The sequence below is a fragment of the Neovison vison genome, chromosome 4 (assembly GCF_020171115.1).
Source record: "Neovison vison isolate M4711 chromosome 4, ASM_NN_V1, whole genome shotgun sequence".
Classification (NCBI taxonomy): Eukaryota; Metazoa; Chordata; class Mammalia; order Carnivora; family Mustelidae; genus Neogale; species Neogale vison.
The window spans coordinates 172,377,285-172,400,643 of record NC_058094.1 but is presented as its reverse complement, the minus strand read 5'-3'; the positions used below and the strand labels follow the sequence as shown (position 1 = coordinate 172,400,643).

The 23,359-nt window shown below is 35.4% G+C and overlaps 1 protein-coding gene and 1 pseudogene across 1 annotated transcript in view; one reads left to right on the top strand and one right to left on the bottom strand.

Annotated features, from left to right (window-relative positions):
- Positions 1-22,736, top strand: part of MEOX2 (mesenchyme homeobox 2) — a 63,002-nt gene extending 40,266 nt beyond the window's left edge. Inside the window, exons 2-3 of the mRNA XM_044244543.1 lie at positions 5,895-6,067; positions 21,217-22,736. Of these exons, the coding sequence (XP_044100478.1) occupies positions 5,895-6,067; positions 21,217-21,441 (398 nt within the window). The 3' untranslated portion in view covers positions 21,442-22,736. The remainder of the gene's footprint in view (positions 1-5,894; positions 6,068-21,216) is intronic.
- On the bottom strand, positions 17,853-17,969 carry LOC122905593 (annotated as a pseudogene).
- Positions 22,737-23,359: the final 623 nt, after the last annotated feature.

Sequence of the window (23,359 nt, the reverse complement as noted above, 5' to 3'; positions counted from 1 at the left end):
TATGTGTGCCTTCTTTTGATAGGCAGATGGTCATGATATTTCTGTAGTTTATGTTTTTTCTCTGGGATATAGCAAGAGGCATAAAGTCAATTTGGGGCATCTGTAACCAGTTTTAAATCCTAGAAGTATGTAGCAAGGTTGAAGAAGTTTACATTTACCCAGAAGACATATGCTGGGTTTGTTTTTGTGTTAAATACTTTGAACTTGGTAGTGAGAACTAAAACTATGCTAAATTTGACTCAAGTAAGTTGCACTGTATTCCCATTTTGTGTGTCTTCGCCTCTTTTTAAATTTTTAACAAAATACTATTTTATTAAATGTATTTGGAATTGCATAATATTAATTTCATCTGAATATGTTAGTTCTTTGTGTATTTTACTTTGTATTTATGGCACAGAGGAAGAACTATTAGGTTGATATTCTCTCAGTATTAGAAAGAACTACGCAGTAAATAAATAATAAGAAGGGCAAGGTAATGGGGCATTTTGGTGGCTCAGTCAGTTAAGTAGCACCTTTGGCTCAGTCATGATCTCAGGGTCCTGGGATCCAGGCTGGCATTGGCATTGGCACAGGCAGGGGCATCAGGCTCTCTGCTGAGCCTGCTCCCTGGAGGAGCCTGCTTCTCCCTCTCCCTCTGCAGCTCCCTCTGCTTGCGATCTCCTGTTCTCTGTCTCAAATAAATAAATAAAATCTAAAAAAAAAAAAAAGAAAAAAGAAAAAAAAGGGCAAGGTAATAAAATTAAAGTCAGTTGTTAATATGTCATTCTTTAAGAACAAAGGAACTCCACTAAGAAGAGGCTGTAAAAATGGTAAAATGGAGTCATGTAAAATGAAAATGGCTTGTAAAAAAGGTAAAAATGGATTCATATATTGATGGCACAAAAAGTAGGGAATTGAAATGAATGATTGACTAATAAAGAGGCAATGAGCAAGAAAGCTCTACAGAATAATTTTTGCGTGTTGAATACAGCTATTACCATTACTGTTAATATTACTAAACTGAAAAATGGCCTTTGAAATTTGGCTTTGCTTTATAAGTAAAGGGGAAACTATTCTTTTTTTTTTTTTTTTTTGGACAGACAGAGATCACAAGTAGTCAGAGAGGCAGGCACAGAGAGAGAGGAGGAAGCAGGCTCCCTGCCAAGCAGAGAGCCCAAAGTGGGACTCGATCCCAGGACCCTGGGGTCATGACCTGAGCCAAAGGCAGAGGCTTTGACCCACTAAGCCACCCAGGCACCCCAAGGAAAACTATTGTTATAGCTGTATGTTTTTCACATCAAAGGTGCAAGATACAGTGGATGTTTTCAGTGCCTTTTCCTATTCTAGATTGAGCATAGTGGTTTTCACTCCCGTTTTTCCTGTAATATCTCAGTATATAACGGACTTACTCATTAGTAATGGTAGCTCACTAGTGCTATGGTTCTCAAATCTGGAGAGGGGATCATGGATTGGCAGGAGGATTTACAAATCCCTGGGAGAAGATTGTTTATTCTGGAAAAAAAAATCTGGAGAGGCTGAAATTCCTCCTCATTAAGAAACTGGAGTACCAAGTTGGAAGAATTTCCCATAAGATAGGCTATTTCCCACTTAAATGTGAAAATACTAGCATCAATATGATTATTCTATAAATTTCCCTGCCTCTGTTCACAATCCTTATGTTCACATAAAGATAATTATTAGCTTCCTATACCAACTATTTGTGCAGCTTTGTTAATAATAAAAGAATATCTATCATTTTGATTAGATTACAAAACATTGATACAAGAAGTTGCAAAGGATGAAGATAGACAATGGCTTAGTATTCATTCTTCCTTCAGAATATGGAATAAATATTCATTGTAGTCTAAGCTATAGAGACATTCCTTTACATTTTGATGTTTTACAGACATAGGTAAATTATGTTCTTCATTTAAACAAGTCAGTAAGCTTACCCAGGGTAGCCAAAAAATATACTCAATCATACTTTAATATTTCTCTTTTGCTAAAAAGCATTGTATACCACTTACATTACTTGTCTTCACTGAAACATTATTATCTTTTGGCATCCTCTTGCACTAGGGGAAATAAAAAGTCACATGTGGAGAAGTTCTAAATGCTAGACAGAAATGATCCTTGGAGGGTAATTTTTATCCTCCACGGAAGTATTGCAGACTTCTTCCATTAGCATAGTCCCAGGGAGCAAAAGGTTAGGGAACTGGGACTGCCAACTGTACCTGAACACATAAGTCAACATTTCCTCCAAGCGGCGAGGGAGTGTGAGAGTGCACCCGCATGTGCATTAAAGTATCTGAGACGAGAAACAACAATTGTAATATTTTACATTGGAATATACTGTACAGATGGTGACATTTTGTTTGTGGTTGTACGGAAGAAAGTAAGGCAGTTTCCAGATTCCCCCCTCAACACCTACCATTTGGCATAGGATATGGGAGGTTGAAGAAAACGGAGGGATTTTTGCCTCAGTTGAAACAGCTGGAAAACAGATGGAAGCTGGTGTGTAATTTGCCAAAAGCCTTGTCCAAGTCTCCCACCCATTTTCCACCAAAGAAAAACTAGTCAGGTGATAGCATTGGAGGCCTTAGGGTCAGCAAATGATGGGCTTCAGGACATGTTGGGGAAAAAAAGAGAAAAATTTAAAAATCCAAGATCATAGGAAATACAAGTCCAGAAATGTGGTTCCAAGGAGCATGTTTTCAATAGGTAAGAAATAGTGGCAGCAACATGGGTGAAAACCACAGCAGAATCACAGTTCCACGGATGAAAGTGTACACAGAATTAATTAACATTGGTGCTACCTCAACTGGGTTCGCTTTCTCTCAGGTGATGAATTCAGGAAGCACACACCCACTCTTGGTCAAGTTAGGTACAATGTAATTATTCCATGTGCAATTATGGTAAGTGTAAGTGTGCGCAGTTCACATCCTTTTAGTCCCTGTGAGCTACTTTGGTTTGCAATTCAGGCATTCAATAAATTGTTTTTGGATTTAGATGTTGAATTATAGCCAGACTTTTGTTTAAACTCAGTCACTGGATATATAAACCTCCTGTTGTATATTTCTGGTTATGATGGGCATGTATATAGATCCACTCCAAGGAACCTTCTTACAAGCATTGGCCCAAGTTTTGTGCACTTGTGTATTTTTTTGTGTGTGTGTGGGCACATACTGATTTTGAAATGCTTTTGAATACTACAAAAGTTAAAGTATTTCAAAAATAAATATAAAGTAACAGGCTTCCCTCAATGTGAATTTGTTCATTCACGCTTACATAAGGAACTGTGTTAATCATGAATCATTCAAATTGAATTGCTCATGAGAAAAAATGCTCTGGCTTTGCTGTCAGTTTCCAGAGTTGCTTTACAGAAAGGAAAAGAGTATTGTCCCCATATAAAGAATAATCAGCTGCAGATTTCAGACTGAGCATGACTCCAAATTGGCAATAATACTTTTGATTCATGTGAGAATATAGATCCTGTGAGAGGTACTTATCTGAGTAATCTAGGCTGTGACTGAGTTTGCAGTCTGCCAGGACAGCCAATGGAAACATTAAATTTTAAAAAATTCAGTCATCAACAAGTTTCGCTCACACAGAATAGCTAAATGCTGTAAAGATGTAGAGGTTGGCAAATCTGTAGCTAAAAACAGTAAGTGGATGACAAAGGGAGGTTCCACTTTGAGACGGGGAAGTTGGCATTGTGTGAGCACGGCCCGTCTGAGAGCTCACACATCATCTATCACGGAATTTATCTTGTCCTAGCGGCATAGTATCCAGTAAAGCCCGTGTGTGTCATGTCACAAACCACTCTTGCCCTGAATCAAGCCCCGCTTGCTCTACCGAGGTGGTGAGTCAGTCAGCGCAGGGCTAAGTGACAAGCCCAGAAATGTGGTCAGTGAAATCTGAGGAATTTGCGACAGTGCCGCTGCATCAGTGAATCCTCCTATGATCTCTCAGAGGAAAAGTAATGGCCTGTGTGCCAAAATTTTGATGTGAACTTTTTGTAGCTGCTGCTGCGGCTAGGCCTACACAACTTTACATCCGGCCAACAGAGATTTAGTAAGAGTCAGAACAGACTGTTTACATTAGAGTGCCTTGTCTGGTGGATTCCCATTATAGAGGACCCTCTTGACTTCAGTTAGACTTTCCCCACCAGACAGAATAGAACACTAATGTGTGTGTGTGTGTGTGTGTGTGTGTGTATACACTAAATAATATGTATTACCTAGCATATTTAAGCATCATTGGATGAAGAAACCAATGCTGCCCAAAAAGGTCCTTCCTAAAATATACCATATCACATTTGTCAATTAAAAAAAAATTAAAATGTCATTCTTTGGAACCTTTATTTTAAGAGAGATGGGGGAGGGGCAGAGGAAGAAAAAGAGAATCTCAAGCAGGCTCCATGCCCAGTACAGGCTCGATCTCATGACCCTGAGATCATGACCGGAGGCAGACTCAGGAGTCAGATGTTAACTGACTGACCCACCCAGGTGTCCCATACTTTGTAATCTTTGATTATCCATCATTTTTCCTATCACTACTCTCATTTGGGCTCATAGAAGACTTCATTGTACTCTTACCTTCTAAAGATGTCACGGTTTGTGTGCATATGTTCTAAAATAGAGAATTGAAGTAATATTTAAGAGAGCACAAACATATCACTTACTAGATCAACCTTCATCATGTTGCTATTTCCCTGAAGATAAATTTGATCTGAATTCCTAGAGCTGGTATGATTACCTGTTATTTGTTTATGTGGAGTTTGTTTTCATTATAGGCACACATTCTGTTCTTCAGTATGTTAGAATGTCTCATAACCTACATCTCAGGGATATGATAAGGATACATGAAATATTATATGTTAATTATGCCTTAAAAGCATAGGAAGAAAGATGGAACAATATGCTCCAAATTATTATTATTTCTAAATGGCATTATAAGATTTGGCATTTGGATACCTTTTGTTAGGTGTTGTTCATCTTTTTAAAAAGATTTATTTACTTATTTTAGAGAAAGAGAGAATGCACACACAGGTGGGGTGGGGGCGCAGAGGGAAAGAGAGAGAGAACCCTCAGGCAGACTTTGCACTCAGCACAGAGCTGGATGCCAGGCTCAATCCCAGGATCCTGAGATCACTACCTGAGCCCAATTCAAGAGTCTTCAGTTTAACTGACTCAGCCACCCAGGCACCCGAGTGTTGTGCATCTTATGTTTTTTTTCACATATAATGAAAAACATTTTAAAACTTTCCATAGTTTGAGTTAAACGAACACAAATTCATTTATAGATTCCACACTGGAATGTGTATTGTACAAAGTAAAAGAATAGTATTGCTATTGCCCTCAAAGAGACCAAACTTAAATAGAAATGAAAAGGTCAGCAAATATATATATACACTCTTATGTATGCTTTGTCTGAGCTTGAACTGACACTTGTGGTTCAGTTGCCAAACATTCGAATTGCTTAAATATTCATATGCTATGTCAATGTCCTTTTTTTTTTTTTTAGGAGTTAAAAAGTTCAGTCATACTTAGATTCCAAGTGTACATGTTAAACAACTTATTAAACACAATTTTGTATCTAAAATTGTTTTCCAAAGATGGTTCATTTAGTTATCTTTTTATCATATTAAGAGAAGTTTTTTTTCCATATTTTGGAAAAATAGTAGACTCTGCCACTTAGGCTGTGAGTGACAAGAAAGCAGATCGAAAAAATAAGAAATGCATCTTACCCTGTTGTGTTTTACTGTCTTTGCCATCTATTTTTCCCATATCTAACAGTGTCTAAAAAAAATAGTTACTCAGTATGTGTGCCTGGTATGAATGATGGGATTGAAGGCATTTGAATGAATGAAGTAAATCTAATTGTCTTACTTTCTTTTTTTTTCTTTTTTCCAGACTCCCAGGAAGGAAATTACAAGTCAGAAGTCAATAGCAAACCCAGGAAGGAAAGGACAGCTTTTACCAAAGAGCAAATCAGAGAACTTGAAGCAGAATTTGCCCATCATAATTATCTGACCAGACTGAGGAGATATGAGATAGCAGTAAATCTGGATCTCACTGAAAGACAGGTAAAGTTGGACATTATTATGATATGGTATTTTTAATTACACTGAGTCAACAGTCTTCTCTCACCATTTTGAAATATTTGGACCTGTGTCTCTTAAATACCACTGAGAAAACAGGTGTTCTATTCCATGATGAAGTTTTGGCCCAGCAAAATGATACAATTAAGGATAAGATAGTGTTTTAAGGAAAATGACATTTATTCAGTTTAAGGAATCATTCTTTATTCTGTAATTATGTCCTTCCTATATATTTTGGTTTAAAAATATTATTTCTTGTATATAATGATGGCATGTAGTGAGCAATTTTGTTTGCTTATATTTTAAAATCTCCTTATTTTAGTGTACTAGAAAGCTGGCAACCCCATGTTAGTTTCCTCTTGCTCCAGGACAGGGTTCGCTATGTTACTATAACACATTAACCCCCAGACCTCAATGACATAATAAAAAAGCTCACTGTTTGCTCAGTCTCCATACTAACTTTACAAGTCCAGCTTTACAAGCGATCACTCATGGACCCAATCTGACTCTCTGGCATCTCGACATGTGGTGTCCTTGGTAACCACGGGAGGTAAGAAAGAGTTGGAGGTTCATGCATTGACCTTTAAATGTTTTCACCTGGAAATGACCCATGTCACTTCCATTTATACTCTAAGGTCCGGAAATCATCAGTGGTGCCACTTAAGTTCAAGGGGGCTGGGAAATCATGGGAGTAAGGGAACATAGATCATTGGTAAATATTTCCCAAATATTTTTGAAATTATCTTGGTTTCAAAAATTAAAAATTCTGATGTTGATTCATTTAGAGAACACTTTGAAATTAATGATCTGTGGACCCCAGTTGATAAAACCTAAAAAATGCTTTTCTAATTAATTATATTTTAGGTCCTTTCTTGGATTTTATTTGCTCCAGTAGTGCTCCCAGTGCATTCTTTTTATGGATTCTGATTTGCCCTGGGAGAATCTAGCCTACTGATGGTTAACAGTTGCTAATCTTTAGAAAAACATTCCTGAAAGGCAAATCCAAACATCTTTATGGACAGTGCAGTTATGATTGGCACTCCTAGGACTAGAGTCTCATTTCCTCTTTCACTGTATGCACCTCCTCCAGGGATCCCATCGGCACCAAAGAAATACCAACAGGGTGTGGACAAACGAATACTGTCTTAGGAGATCAAATTATTTTATCCAATTTCTTAAATCATCTGCTTTCCTCTGTTGATTTCTCGATTTCAGCTTTTGGAAGGATATTTCTGGGTAGTGGGGATATATCGAGAAACACTTTTATGTGGTTTTATTTATTGGCAGTTTATGTTTTATTAAATGTTATGACTAGTGCCTAAGTTGTGAAGCACAACATTTTCCTTCCCTTTAACTTCACATACGAAGTTCCCTCCATAAGGGTACAACATTTGGCTTGCTGGAAATGTTGGAGAATCTGAAGTCTGCATTATTGGACACCTGATTTATTTCCATTAAAAAAAAAAAACTGGGAGCAGATAAAAAAAAAAAAAAGAAGGGAGGAGAGGCATTACACATTAATGTTCTTAAGTATAGACTGTGAATTCTAAGAAATGCAATCATGTTTTATATGATACATAAAGGAAACAAACTAGGATTTGCTTCCAACTTATGGAAATAATGGTTTACAGTACTGCACTCTTAGTCAAGAGAAAAGTGAAGATTCTGTGCTTGCTGTTCGGGGGTGGCTTTGGTTACCTATGATTATCTGATTATAAGGCAGAGGTTTCACTTTTGGTTTAAAATAATTTATTTTTAGAAGCAATTCTATAAATTTGGTCTGGAAATTTATTACGTATTTTGGATATGTCTTTATCTTCCAGAGTTGCCATTTATGGAAAAGAATGATGTGCAGTTTTAAGCAAAATTATATACACGTATGCACGTGCGCGCGCGCACGCACCCACACACACACCAATTTTAATCTTTGTTTTTTGTTTTTTTAAGGTCCTTTTTCAGTTTTGTATCAGTTAGCCTTTGCTATGTAACAAACCATTCAGAAATCTTCGTGGTTTCAACCAATAACCAATGTTCAGTTGGCTCACAATTTTGTGGGTCAGGGATTTTGACTGGGCTCACTGGATAGTTAGACTGCTGGCCTTCCCTAAATGCCTCATACACATAGCTGCAGTCACTGGTGGGTCTGAAGAGCCGGTTGGTCTAGATAGCCTCAGCTGGGACACTTGTCTCCGTTGTGTGTGGTTTCATCTTCTTCTAATAGGCTCTCTGGACTTTTCAAATGGGGGTAGAAGCATCACCAAAAGTAGAAGGAAAAACTCCGGTGTACAAGGGCTTTCAAAGACTCTGCTTACCACATATTTACTACTGTGCCTCATTGTCTAAAGCAAGTCATATGACCAAGCACATTGTCAACATACAAGGGGACCATCTAAAGGAATGGGTACAAGGAAAGAAAGTAACATTTGTCAGAGGCCATTACTGAAACAATCTAACTATAGGATCATAGGGGAAAAAACAAAAACACCTTTTGATATATAATTGGATTTTCAAAGAATTGAAATTTTGTATTGTGCAGAACATTTTTTTATCCTGTAAATCTTTATTTCCAGTTTTGCAAGTTCATATGAAAAGGAGATGTATGCATGTGGAATCCAAATTCCCAAACAAAATAAAGTCTTTAGAGGGCCTCTATGTGTTAGTAAGAAGAAACTGAATTATTTTGATAGAAGTTTGAACAAAACAACTAGATTTTTTCAATTGAAATGTATTCTTAAGTCAGTAAAAATCTCCTTAAGGCACAAAATGGAAATTAAAACTACCTTCTCTTGCTTCTACTCAGGTTTATATGTCATAATCGATATGAAAGAATTTCTGGCATAAACTATGAAACACAATTGTCAGAAAGGGGGGGTGGGAATCTTTGCCTTTCGAGATCTAGTGAATTATTTTGTAACACAAATATTTGTTGAGCTAGATGCTAGAAATAAAATCTCCTTAAAATAAGTTAGACGAGTCTCTGCTAGAACGTGAAAGAAGGAAAGATTGAACAAGTACTACCATTTGTGATGAGTGTTGAATGTGACAAGAGAGGAATGACAAGATTGTATGGGAAAATGTTCCCGATTATGCCAGATTTCATTTTACTCCTAGACTTCTGTGTACACTCAGTATCTTAAGTTGAGAATCTGAAGGCTTTATTTATGTTTTCTGGGATGAATTTTACTATGCTAAATTTATCAGAAAAATAACGTGTGCTGTCAGTCATCAATTTTATTATTCTTAAAGGTCTGAAAGCAGATTCCTCCAACATGCCAGAGCTCTTGTCCCAGTGAGACATTTTCAGTTTGTTTTCTCAAGCTTGGGCTTTTGAAGTTATAAATGTAGAGTTATAAACTGAACCCATTTAATTCATCTTCTTTTTAATTGTGACACAGCAGTTCCATTACTTTGATTTTGCATTAGTGCTATACCTGCTTATTTATGTAATCTCTATCCCAACCCTACGTATTCTTAAATAACACCCCTTTTATAGGATTTCCAGATGTAAAATATTCTAATTATAGACATGTACTTTTTTTATATCCATTCTGCAAGATTTATCTTGCCATACTTTAAAATAACCTGAGACTTACATCTAACTCCATATTGTACACTGTTTTCCTTAACTTTAATAGGATTTTCAATCTCCCAAAATATTTTTTCTTGATTTTGTAAAAGCTTTTCAAGACTCAAATGCTAAGGTAGAACTTGTATATGTGTAATGTAAAGGGAAAAAAATAAGTATTAAATAATCTATAACAATTTATGGCAGAACTGTTTTACAGAAATAACTTTCTCCTAAATGAAAATATGATTTGTAATCAGAAGTAGTCTTTAGATGTACTTTCATCTAGGAATTTTATATAATTGCCTATGAAATGTGCTTGTGTATAACTGATATGTTATTTGTATTTACCCCTACTTTGTTTGTATCACTAATCAACATGCTTGCTGCATTTTTTTTAAAAGATTTTATTTATTTATTTGACAGAGAGAGATCACAAGTAGGCAGAGAGGTAGGCAGAGAGAGAGAGGAGGAAGCAGGCTCCCTGCTGAACAGAGAGCCCGATGTAGAACTCGATCCCAGGACCCTGAGATCATGACCTGAGCCGAAGGCAGCGGCTTAACCCACTGAGCCACCCAGGCGCCCTACTTGCTGCATTTTTTAAAAAAGATTTTATTTATTTGTTTGACAGAGAGAGAGAGAAAGATCACAAGTAGGCAGGCAGAGAGAGAGGGGGAAATAGGCTCTCTGGTGAGCAGAGAGCCCTATGTGGGACTTGATTCCAGAACCCTGAGACCATGACCTGAGCTGAAGGCAGAAGCTTAACCCACTGAGCCACTCAGGTGCCCTACTTGTTGCATTTTATTATAGGCCCCATACATGTCATTATAAAGACTTACTATGAAAAACAGATTTACTAAGATAATTAGATTTCCTTTAAGGAAAAAAGTAAGATATATTAAATCCTTAAATACCACTCAAGACATGGATTTTCAAATCCCTACCTGAAGAACAGTTTCTGCAATTTTACAAAGAAGTCAGATTCTTAAATGCTTGTGTCTCCCATAATGCAAAACCTTAATAGGTCAGGGAAGTTTATAATCTCACTTGAACTCCATCTGGTCAAAGAAGAAGAAGAAGAAGAAAAAGAGGCTCATTCTGCAAAGTAATTCCACATTAGCACATTGGTATTAAAGAAAATTATTTTACGTTAAATAAAAATGGAGATACCAGAACACAGTTGAGCTTCAAATATTTTTAATTATATACTGCTGTTGTGTGGAAGTTACCACTCTAGTATCTCCCAGCTTCTAACTTAGAGTTTCCATTTTACAATATACTCTTATATACCCTTCTCAATCAACAGCTAATAAGCCTCAATTGGCAGAGCCACTTGGAATATTATGAAGAGCCCATCAATCCAAAGACCATCCTGTCCCAAGGTATTTTTACGTTTGACATGCTTATTCTGGCCTTTTCATCTGTCCAGACACACTTGGAGAAAGCTGCTGCCAATTTTTTAATACCTCACTGTGGGAAGAAGAGAGAAGGCAGCTGCATAAAACTATAACAGGAGTGACAAAATGGACATTTTTATACAGTTAAAGCTGCCAAATATAGAAAGAATGGGAGATCCTTTCCTTTCACAAAGCTAATAAAGGTGCAGTGTTGCAGATTTGTAAACTAGCAAAGGTTACTGGAATAAACAGACCAAATGCGTGATACCTCTGCCAAGATAAGTGGAAAATCCCACCTACTTGGATCATATTCCATTATTAGAAATGAGAGGGATTATGCTTTGTTTGTTACTTCTAAATCATTAAATGGCTAGTGCCAAGTATTTTCAAAATAGGCATCCAGTTTTTTTGGATCACTATGAAGAATTTTCCATGTGCCAAATTAACAACGATTTTGTTGTTTGCTCATCAATTTACATAATACCTGTCCTTTGAAAGTTTATTTCTATAAATTCATATGAATACTTTTAGTTATTTAGCTAATAAATTATTCTCCATGGCCAGACATATTGTCTGTTTGATTCAAGACTCCCTGCGAAGCCAATGATATTAGAATATTTCCTTATTTCTTTAGAATAGTATTTAATAGTCACCTGAAGTAACAATAAGATGTTTCTTTTTTAAAATCATGGTGTGTCTGCTATTTTAAAAGATTAAACATGAGGGGTGCCTGGGTGGCTCGGTTGGTTGGGCATTGATTTTTGGTTTTGGCAAAGGTCCTGATCTCAGGGTAGTGGGTTCGGGCCCCTCCTGGCCTTGAGCTCTGTGTTCACTGGGGAGCCTGCTTGAGATTCTCTCACTCTCCCTCTGCCCCGTCCCCTGCTCATTCTCTCTTTCTCTCAAATAGATGAATAAAATCTTTAAAAAAAAGTAAAATTTAAAAAAAAAATAGATTAAACATGAGTTAACCCCTAGTAGAAAAATGGTGGTTAACATAAAGTGGAGGAGTTGGTGATGGAATGTGATGGAATCTTCATTTGTAATGAAAGGGGTATTGCCTGAGTACTGCTGTTTTTTTTTTTAGGAATGCATATGAACAATGTATAATCTTTACTTTTTAAAATATTTATTTATTTTAGAGAAAGAGTGAGAGCAGGGGCAAAGGGAGAGGGAGAGAGAGAGAGAGAAAGCATACTCCCCACTCAGTAGGGAGCCTGACTTGGGGATCGATCCCACAACCTCGAGACTACCACCCCAGGCAAAATCAACAGTCGGAGCCTTAACCAACTGAGCCATCCAGGCACCCCGGCACAATGTGCAATCTAAAAGGCAGATTCAGAACTATCTTACATACTACAAAAAAAAAACAAAGACTAGGAAATAAGAAGATTAATGTAAGACAATCAATTATAAAGCTAGATCTATAAAGGAAGTTCAATGATTTAAACCTGTCTTAAATCAATTTTTACAAATGTTACCTATATAATGTAGAAGGATGAGAAATACTCATTGACTGATCTCTAATAATTTATAAATATAAATATCTAATCATATATCTGCAGTCAAATGCTCTACCACTGAGCTATACCCCCTCTAATCATATATCTAAACATATATAAAAAACATAAACATAAATATCTAAACAATAATGTAGAAAAAATTCTCAGAAAAATAAGGCCCTAACCTTATTGAAACAGTCTTGAGCATATATATCAAATCAATTTTTTAAATGTTAGATGAATCGTGATACCAATGTACAGATATGTCTCTATATGTATGTATATACATACACACACATATATATGCATGTATATATACATATAGATATATATTTATATTGCTATCTTTCTATATTATATATATTTACACACAACTATAAAATGGTCTTTATTTTAAAAACTTTATTAAAATTTGCTCTACACATTCTTGCTATGAACATTCATCACTCTGGTATAATGATAAAGATAATCTTTTTAATCTCTGATTTGCCACATTTTATTTCCCAATTTCTTCAATGAAGAAATAAATATATTAATTTATACTTAATCAGTAAATCAACAACATTCTGAAACATAATATGCATTGCATCGCAGGATCACCATCTTATTTTATTTAATTTCTTAAAATATTTTATTTATTTATTTGTTAGAGAGAGAGTACAACCAGGAGAGCTGGCAGGCAGAGGAAGAAGCAGGCTCCCTGCTGCGCAGGGAGCCTGATGCAGGACTCAATCCTAGGACCCAGGGTCATGACCTGAGCCAAAGGTAGATACTTAACCAACTGAGCCACCCAGGCGCCCCTGGGATCACCATTTTAAAGTGTAATGGTAAAGAAAGAAATTTCTGCTATGAAAGGTTATTCCTTTTCCACACTGTCCTTGCATACATGTTTGTTTGTTTGTTTTGGTCATTTAAAGAATTCTAAAACTAAGAAGCTTCCAGAAATTTTGAGGAGCCAGTTTTGTGTTAGACACCTTCAGTTCTAAAGACCTGTTCTATTATTTACATAAGTCTATGCATCAGTATATGTATATGGTCTATGACATCCATAAAATGATAAATACAGACCTAAGAGAACAATTTGTGAGAATCTGCCTGTAAAAGACTTTCTGCCAATTGGTTGTCATAGTCACATCACTCTTCATGAAAACCTCAGAAATGCATTCAATTTGGAATAGATTTTTAGCTTCAAATCTATTATTTCTCATTTTTAATGATGGACATTTTTTCTAAGATTTTATTTATTTTATTTAAGAGAGAGTGAGTGTGAGAGAGAGAGAAAGAACCCAAATGGGGGTAGGGACGCCTAGAGAGGGAGAAGCAGACTCTCCACTGAGCACTGACCTTGGGATCATGACCTGACCCAAAGGCAGACGCTTAACGGACTGAGCCACCCAGGTGCCCCTGGACAGTTATTTTTTTTTTTAACTTCTGAACTTTTTCCAGATATTTAGGTTATAAACTATTTTTTGTAGTCAGTGAATTTGAATATGATAGTAATAATTACTATTATACTTTTTAAAAATAATCTTAGGATATGATCCCTAAATCCCTAAATAAATGAAATGATGAGTGTGGTGAAGGCTCGTATATATTACAGTAATGAACTTAAGCTTATCTGGGAATAATCAGAATATTAATCTCATTAGATTGAACCATAGAAATTTGCCTTTTTCTACTGTGCTGATAAAAATAGTGTGTTCCGGGGCACCTGGGTGGCTCAGTTGGTTGAGCGACTGTCTTTGGCTCAGGTCATGATCCTGGACTTCCGGGATCGAGTCCCGCATCGGGCTCCCAGCTCCATGGGGAGTTTGCTTCTCCCTCTGACCTTCTCCTCTCTCATGCTCTCTCTCACTCATTCTCTCTCAAGTAAATAAATAAAATCTTTAAAAAAAAAAAAAAAAGTGTGTTCCGGAGTGCCTGGGTGGCTCGGTTGGTTGAGTGACTGCCTTTGGCTCAGGTCATGATCCCAGAGTCCTGGGATCGAGTCCAGCATTGGGCTCCCAGTTCCACGTGGAGTCTGCTTCTCCCTCTGACCTTCTCCCCTCTCATGCTCTCTCTCACTCTCTCTCTCAAATAAATAAATAAAATCTTTTTAAAAATTATAAAAAAGAAAGAAAAAATTTGTTCTTATGTTTCAACCACATATTTATATTTGATGGATTTCACTTAATTAGATCATGACTAGAAGAGTCTGTTAGTCAAAATGGTATATATTGACTGTGATATGATGCTAACTTTTGTTAAACTTCATCCCAGAGATTAGGAAAATGTTGTGAACAGAGGCCATCATTTTAGTTGATCTCAGGGGTGTGAACAAAATAAGTATGGGTAGCGGCTCAGAATACACAATTTTATGTATTAGAGATTTGCTAATCAGGAATTTTGTAACACAATAAAGGATAAAGTTTCCTAATTTAGTTTTGGTATTTCCACACAAATTTACTGAAGTCATATGTTCACACCATGCTTAGGTAAACAGTATTTCACTTAAAATAACTAAAAGGCATACATAATTTTTAATTTTGTAAAAAATAGGATTAGGAATAATGAATTTCCCTGTAAATATTATTGAAATAGGCTATTCGAGTTGAATTTCCTCAAGTATGACAGAAAGAGATATTGTCATTAGCATCTTACTACTGTACTAACGTACTCTACTACATTTCTAAAAAGTCAGTTAAAAGGAATCACTCCTCTGAGAATTTTGCCCATCATGTAAATGACTACTACTTTGGTTGCATTTTTGGAAAGGAGAAATGTGCCATTGGCTTGTAATAACTCCCATAACATACAATTTATTATGGATAATTTTTTGAGTATATAACTTGCCTACTACTCCCAGTAGCTAATGTGTATTCACTTTGTTTAAAAATATGCAAGATAGTAAATATTTTATGATGACATTGGTGAGCCTAATTCTCAAGCATTCTAAATAGGGGGGGAAAAAGAGGCTTCAAAACTGAAAATTACAGAGGTGAGGAAATGATTCATTGGTCTTAAACATTGTGCTAAAATAGGGGATACTCCTGAAAGGCAGCCCTCTAAACAAGAACTCAGGCTATAGTCATGGAATGTGTCCTAGCACCCTACTTCCTCCTATACACCCACACTGTACCATCCAACCACAAGTTGTAAGGCATTAGAAACAGCCCAGTCCACTGGTTGCTCCCATGTACTCCTTGAAACAGCTGAGGAATTTCTTCTCTTAATCAGATATAAATCCATTCAGGCAGGAGGAGTATTTCTTTTTGCATTTTACATCCTTACCTTATGGAGCATTCTTGGTTCTAATTCTTCAGTTCCACCTCTGACTTTGCCACTGAATTACTTGGTAAGTCTTTCTAGGGTCTGTTTACCTTGGCTTACTAGATCAGCTGCTGTGACCAAATTTAGTCTCAGGGCATGTGATTAGATCTGAAAAATTGTACTTATAAAATTATTCTCTTCATGTTTTCATGTGGTAAAAATGTGAATAAATATTTGTTAGATAATGTCTACAGTATTTCAAGTGCCCAGATACAAATGAAAACAGAGTATTAAATCTACAAATTCCAGATGTTTAGAAACCTCTAGATATGTCACTGAAATATTCAGTGTTCATCCAGATGTTTGGTGTTAACGTTTGTTTCTTCAAAAGACAGACATTTATGGTGTTATATAAATATGGGTTACGGCCTTATGTAGTCCAACATCCTATCAATCTAGTTGCCTCTGGCCGTCTTAGGAAATTGTGTGGCAGTTGCAGGTGCATATTTCACTTGTGTTCTCCTGTGATATACTGTGAGCCCTAAAAGGACAGGTATTTACGAACTTTTATATAGAAGGCTGTAATGTGAATGACTAAATAAATTAAATAAAAAGGTAAAACGAATGTTTAGCCAATGGCAGCTATGATTCTCACAGGACAAGATATGATTTCTAAATTCTGAAATGTATCATTTAGACAAATGAATCACAGCAAAAATCTCTTGGCTGCTTTCTTCAGTAAAAACAGTCAAGATGTGAATAAATGATTTTCTGTTTATTTAAATAGTAGTTTGATCATCCAGGAAATGTATCCTAAGGGATAGCAAGTGAGACTTCTTAATAAGCAAATGTTCTGAGAAGTTAGGTGTATAACCGAGCACTTTAAATATTCACTACTATAATACAGCAGGCTATTATATGTTTGTTACTTTTTAATATGAATATTTTTTGAAAGCTTTCGGTGTGCATAGATATTAGGGGTCTATAAGGTTTGGTTCATATTGCTTTAATTTCATAAATAATAGTATTTTTTCATAACTCAGATTCTTTGGATAAAGAATTTATTTTTATCTGAGTCATTAATCATACTGTGTAACAAAACAAAATGCACTTTATATGGAATCTTGCCTTAGATCCAAGCTTGAAAAAGGAAGTATTTGAAAAAACAAAAACAAAAAACTCATTTATCTAGCACTTTCCAGAGAAATTGTACACTAGAAGATAAAATTGGCTTTAGGACTCCCACAATGATGAAAGTTCACAAAGTTTATTTATTATGTGCCCAGATGGACAGATTTGTTTTAATTATATGCAAAATGTTTGATAGGCCAATTTCTTAGAACCTATGGTATGGCTCTAGGTTGCTAGGATAAAAAATTCTCATGTCAATGATATCAAGAGCCTGAGATTCCCAGAGGAAAGAAACAATTTGCTATAATAATTATGTGGCAGCGTAGCCGTGTGGAATAGTGACCGTGGCGGTAGAGTTCTTTACTATATCATGGACCATTGGGTGAATCTCTTAATAATGGATTAGCAACGATACCAACTAGAATTGACAGTTTAAGGATATTCTATAAAATATGAAGCTAATCTTTATATCAAAGGTTTCATATACAGTCAATAAACTATTACTTATATGTCTCTTTTATTGACTCTGAATGTCTTGAGGGCAGGGACTTTGTCTTATTTATCTGTACATTTCTCCCTCTAACCTCTTCCTTTTTTTTTTTTTTTTAGTTTTAAAAAAAATTTTTAAATTAATTAATTAATTAATTTTAATGAACATATAATGTATTTTTATCTCCAGGGCTACAGGTCTGTGAATCACCAGGTTTACACACTTCACAGCACTCACCATAGCACATACCCTCCCCAATGTCCATAAGCCCATCCCCCCTCCAAACCCCCTCCCCCCAGCAACTCTCAGTTTGTTCTGTGAGATTAAGAGTCACGTATGGTTTGTCTCCCTCCCAATCCCATCTTTCGTTTTTGATCTAACACAGTAGCTGTTGCTAGACATTCACTGATGCCAACTATATAAATGAATAAATGGAGCTTGAAATTCACTAAGGAAATGTGAGATTAATTTTGCTCTGTCTAGTTTATAAATGCAGATTATTAAACTGATAAGAGTGGATACTACACTTGATCTTAACCAAAGGCCAAGAAGCGATTATATAAAATGCACATGTAAAGTTTAATGAAAATAAATAGCATATCTATTTTTTAAAAAATGAAGTGTCAGGCATTTGACTGATTTTACTTAGCTAACTGGAAACAAAATAAAACAGAAACTTTTTTTTTTCAATTCAACCAATGAAGCTGGATTATAAAGTGATACAAAATTAAACTTTATTTATAAAACTTTAGTATTAATATTCTAGTGGAGATATTGCTTTATAATCTGGGATTACTTTTATAAATTTTATTTTTAATATTGTTATCCTAGTGGAAAAACATATGTTTTCTCATTTCAATTCCCCTCAATATTTTATAGAATATTTGAAAATAAATCCAGATACACTGACTTTTGATATTTTGCATTCTTCCTTTCCATTCTCATAAGATGGACCCATCATGTATTTGTTGCTATATTTTTTTCTGTTATTAATTTCATGGACTTCTAGTATCAAATATGTAATTTAATCTCTAAAGAAAAATAGTATATAATTACTGTATAATTATCAAATGCTTTCACATACATTTACATGTATGTATCTTTATGTATTCATACATCCATACATGTATGTATGCACGTATATCTACCATTGAAAACTATGAAAGTCTTTTATCAGTCTGTTTCAAAAAAAGTAAAATGGCAAATTTTCACATGGTTACAGAAAACAACACAAAATAGCCTATATGACTTCTAAAATCAATACCATATTCTTACATTTTTCTCATTTAGAATTACACATAACAGGTTTTATACTGTTATTATAGAACTACTGTACCCCTTCTCCCAGAAAAGGAAATAAGTATAGATTTTAAAAGAAGTCTATTCCTCCCATTTTCTGCCGAGATTATTTTGACTGAATGTTTCAGCTCTTGGTGACAATGATGATGATGTGTTTCTTCCATCTGGAATTGTCCGCGGAGAAAATGTCCCTATGGGGAATCTTGAAAGGCTCATTATTCCAATATTACAAATATGAAAATTGGAGTAGAGAAAAGTATAATTTTCTCAAATTTACACAGAAACTTAGAAGTGAAGCCAGGAGTAGAACCCAACTCATGTGGAAAAGATCTAATGCAACATGCGATGTCAAGCTTGCAAAGGTAATTAAATTGAGTAGTATAATTACCTAAATTATAGTACAGGAAATAGTGTCATATTTATGAACCTAATTATATCGAGTAGGAGAATTACATGAATGATAGTAATCATATGGATGGAGTTCACATACTTTATATGTTTTACTTTTCTATTCTAAATACTTAAAAAGTAAGAATTTGAAATAAAACAGGAACATCAACAACAAAAGCCCAGTCTGAAGCCAAACCACCCCCAGGTTTAAATTGTGGCATCCCGTATTCCCCTCTGTGTCATCTTAGACAAGTTACTTAACCTTTGAGTCTCAACTTCCTCATCTATAAAATCGGAATAATGTTAAAGATCTGGAAAAAATTGTGACTATTAGAATACATAGTTTATATATAGAATATACATTCTATATATATATATATATATATATATTTAGAATATATAATATAGTTGCCTAGCATTAAATAGGTATATAATAAAAGGTAACTACTGATCGTTTGGTTATTAAGTAACAGTAACACATGAACACCCATCAGCAAGTTTTTGTTGTTGTTTTTAAGGTTGATTTTTTTTTTTTTAGTAATCTCTACACCCAGTATGGGGCTTGATCAGTAACAACTCTTACACACTGGACTCCACGTGTTTATGTGGGGTGTAAATTGATGCAACTTTGGAAACAGGTTTTCCATATTACCATGTTATGTTGAATGTTCATATATTCTGTGACCCATTGATACAATCCCTGAATGATACACTCAGAGAATTTCTGTATTATATTTATCAGAACACAAATGTCAGAATGTTTATAGCAGTATCATTTATAAAATGGAGAAAAAAAAGAAAATAATTCAAGTACCCATGGACAGCAGAATGGATAAACTGTGGTATAGGCACACAATGGAATAGTATACAATCATAAAAAATGAATGATTGCAGTCTCTTGAATCAACATGGGTAGGTCAAGAAGCCTATAGTTAGAAACATCCTGTTTTGATAAATGTGTAAAAGACAAGCAAAATTAAACAGTACTTGTTATTCACAAACTGTTGTTTATTTTGGTTGTTTGTTTTATATAAAGGCTTAGAGATGATAAGCACAAAATTCAGGCATGTGGTAACTTTGATTGGAGTAGACAGATCAATGTAATGGAAAAGGACCACTTAGCTTAATGAGAAATGCAACATGAACATAAAGTTCTTCCAAAACAAGAAGATGAAATGATGCCAATATTATTCTGGTTCTGAAAATAAGTGGTCATTTAATGCATATTTGTTTAGATTTTTAATTTTATGACATATACTTTAATGTATTAGGCAAATTCAGTTAAATTTTAGAAGGACTCTTATGTCTACAAAGCTTATATGAAATATATATATGGTTTGAAATATATAGTTTTTTTTAAAGGTTTACTTTATTTATTTGACAGAGAAAGAGATCACAAGTGAGCATAGTGGAAGGCAGAGAGAGGCAGAGAAAGAAGGGGAAGCAGGCTCCCTGCTAAGCAGGGATCCTGATGTGGAGCTTAATCCCAGGATCCTGAGATCATGACCTGAGCTGAAGGCAGAGGCTTAATCCACTGAGCCATCCAGGTGCTCCGCAAAATATATAGTTTCTAAGATGAACTCACACTGAGATGGAATGGTCACATAAAGCTTTGTGAATGCAGTGGCACAGAATGGTCCTTTGAGATGTAGCTTTCCCAATAGCTCTCTGAGTGCACTTGAAATTGGTTCAGGAATTGACAGCTAAATGTCAAGTCAAAAAACTTGGAAGAAAAAAATGTTTGACTGGGATCATTATTAAAATGTTAGCTGATAGTCATAGAAACTCTTTATAAAGCCAAGTGCCTTTGAGCAATCCTAAATGATGGTTTTCTGCCATTTTTTTTTTTTTTTGGCCATTTGTTCTTCTTATACAGCATGTTGTAAAATACGAAGTAGAGTATTTTGTATGCATCTTCTGAAAGCTTAGATCACCATCATAAATATGTTATGTGGTTAAATTCAGTGCTGGTTTTTCATATTCACTCCTTCACAGTGTCCTGTCTAAGTGTGTGACGGGCTATTTTTACGTTGACGACCCAAAAGAAGGAAAAAATGCCGTTTTATTGTCTTTCTTTTTTTCTTTCTTTCATTTGTTCCTTTTCTTCGTTAAAGGTCAAAGTCTGGTTCCAGAACAGGCGAATGAAATGGAAGAGAGTAAAAGGAGGACAGCAGGGAGCTGCTGCTCGAGAAAAGGAACTGGTGAATGTGAAAAAAGGAACACTTCTCCCTTCAGAGCTCTCGGGGATCGGTGCAGCCACCCTCCAGCAGACAGGGGACTCTCTAGTAAATGAAGACAGCCACGACAGTGACCACAGCTCAGAGCACGCACACTTATGATACACAGAGAGGATCAGCTCCCTTCTCAGGAAACAAATGTTGTGATGGCAAGCCTTACTCAGACATCGTTTACACAGACAGATGACGATGACAGTGATGTTTTAATATTACTAAAGTCAGGCATCTCCAGTCTTTTTTTCATTTTCTGATCTATAGAGGGTTTACACTAAGTGCCGCTTATGAAAGATGTTTCCTCAGTGAAGATGGAGATGAACTTGCTTTGAATATTCCAGATATGTTGGTCGTGTGTGTGACAGTAAACAGGTATGTTTGCTTTTGCTTGCACTGAAAATTAAATTGCTATCAAGAGCAAACTATGAGACATTTTAATTCAAGAAGCCTCCAAAGTGAAGATGCAGAAGATGAACTTGCTTTAAACGTTCCAGATGTACGAGGTCACGCGTATGACAGTGGGCAGGTATTTGCTTTCGCTTGCACTGACAATTAAATTGCTATCAAGAATAAACCATGAAACATTTTATCCTGAATAGCCACAGTGCCTGAAATCACTCTTAAGTGGATAAAAAATGTATTTTAACTCTGTATATATTACCCTTAAGTCATTTTCCTGTCTTCACTAAGTTTAGCGATGCATTCATATTAGCTGATGAAAACAGGCACTCACGATGACAACCAGAACCAGCTTCCTGTCTGTTTATACACTTTGTCATCCCAGAAACAATCAGCACGTGCTTACGTGTGTTCAAGTAGAGGAAAATACATTAGTGTCTGATAGGACATATTCTTGTACCACAGACAAAACAAACCTTATGTTGCATTTTCTATCAACTGCTGCTAATACATTATTATAAAACTTAACCTAGCTCCTCGATTCTTCCTATCTTATAGCTTGACAAAAAATTTAGGATCATAGGCAAATCAGTTAACTTACAGAACGAGCTTTGTTTGACAGACTTTGTCTGATTTTATTTCTTTAAAATGCTAGCTGTTATATGATTTAATTAACAAGGAAAAGATTTCCCCTTGATTGGTGATGGCATTAGACAAGTTACAAAGCAAAATTGATTCCTCAAGTTGGTAGAAGATAAAATTCTGAATGTCTTCAAATGAGATTCAGTAAAAAAATTATTTTTTTCATATATGATGTATTCATGCAGAACAACAATCTTTGTATTTTGTAAAAAAAATGTTTAATAAATGATTCTTTGTAAATAATTTTGGTCTCCCTACTGTGATTTCCTAAATTTTTACAGGTTTTAATGTAAATACTCAAAGTCCTAAATTCATCTGCACTTGTGTACATCCAGATGATCATAATAAATGAATCATCTACATTTTTTCCTCTGGTTTCTGTATTTTTTAACTGTGAAAAAAAATCATTGGATAATCAAAGAACATTTAAGAATACATATGTATTGGGGCGCCTGGGTGGCTCAGTGGGTTAAAGCCTCTGCCTTCAGCTCAGGTCAGAATACCAGGGTCCCGGGATTGAGCCCCGCATCGCACTCTCTGCTCAGCAGGGAGCCTGCTTCCACCTCTCTCTCTGCCTGCCTCTGCCTACTTGTGATCTCTGCCTGTCAAATAAATAAATAAATAAATCTAAAAAAAAAAAAAAAAGAATACATATGTATCAAATCGCTTACCTGATTTGAACGATATGCCAAATGGACTTTTGTGTGTATTTTATGAAATTGAAGATAAAAGGGGAAAAAGGTACTATTATTTGTCACAATGAGATAAAAATAACAGTTACACATTTTGAAACTTACATATAATAGATATGAATCCATTGATTGTTCCTAAATTAAAACATCCAGAGTTTTTGATGTGAAAATAAGCTAAATAGGCTAATCCAAATGCTCAGTCCTAATAGACATTACCAGTGTAAGAAGTTAAGGATTTACTAATGTATTTTGTTTTGTGCATGGTTGCATATGCATTATATATCTAAGTACTA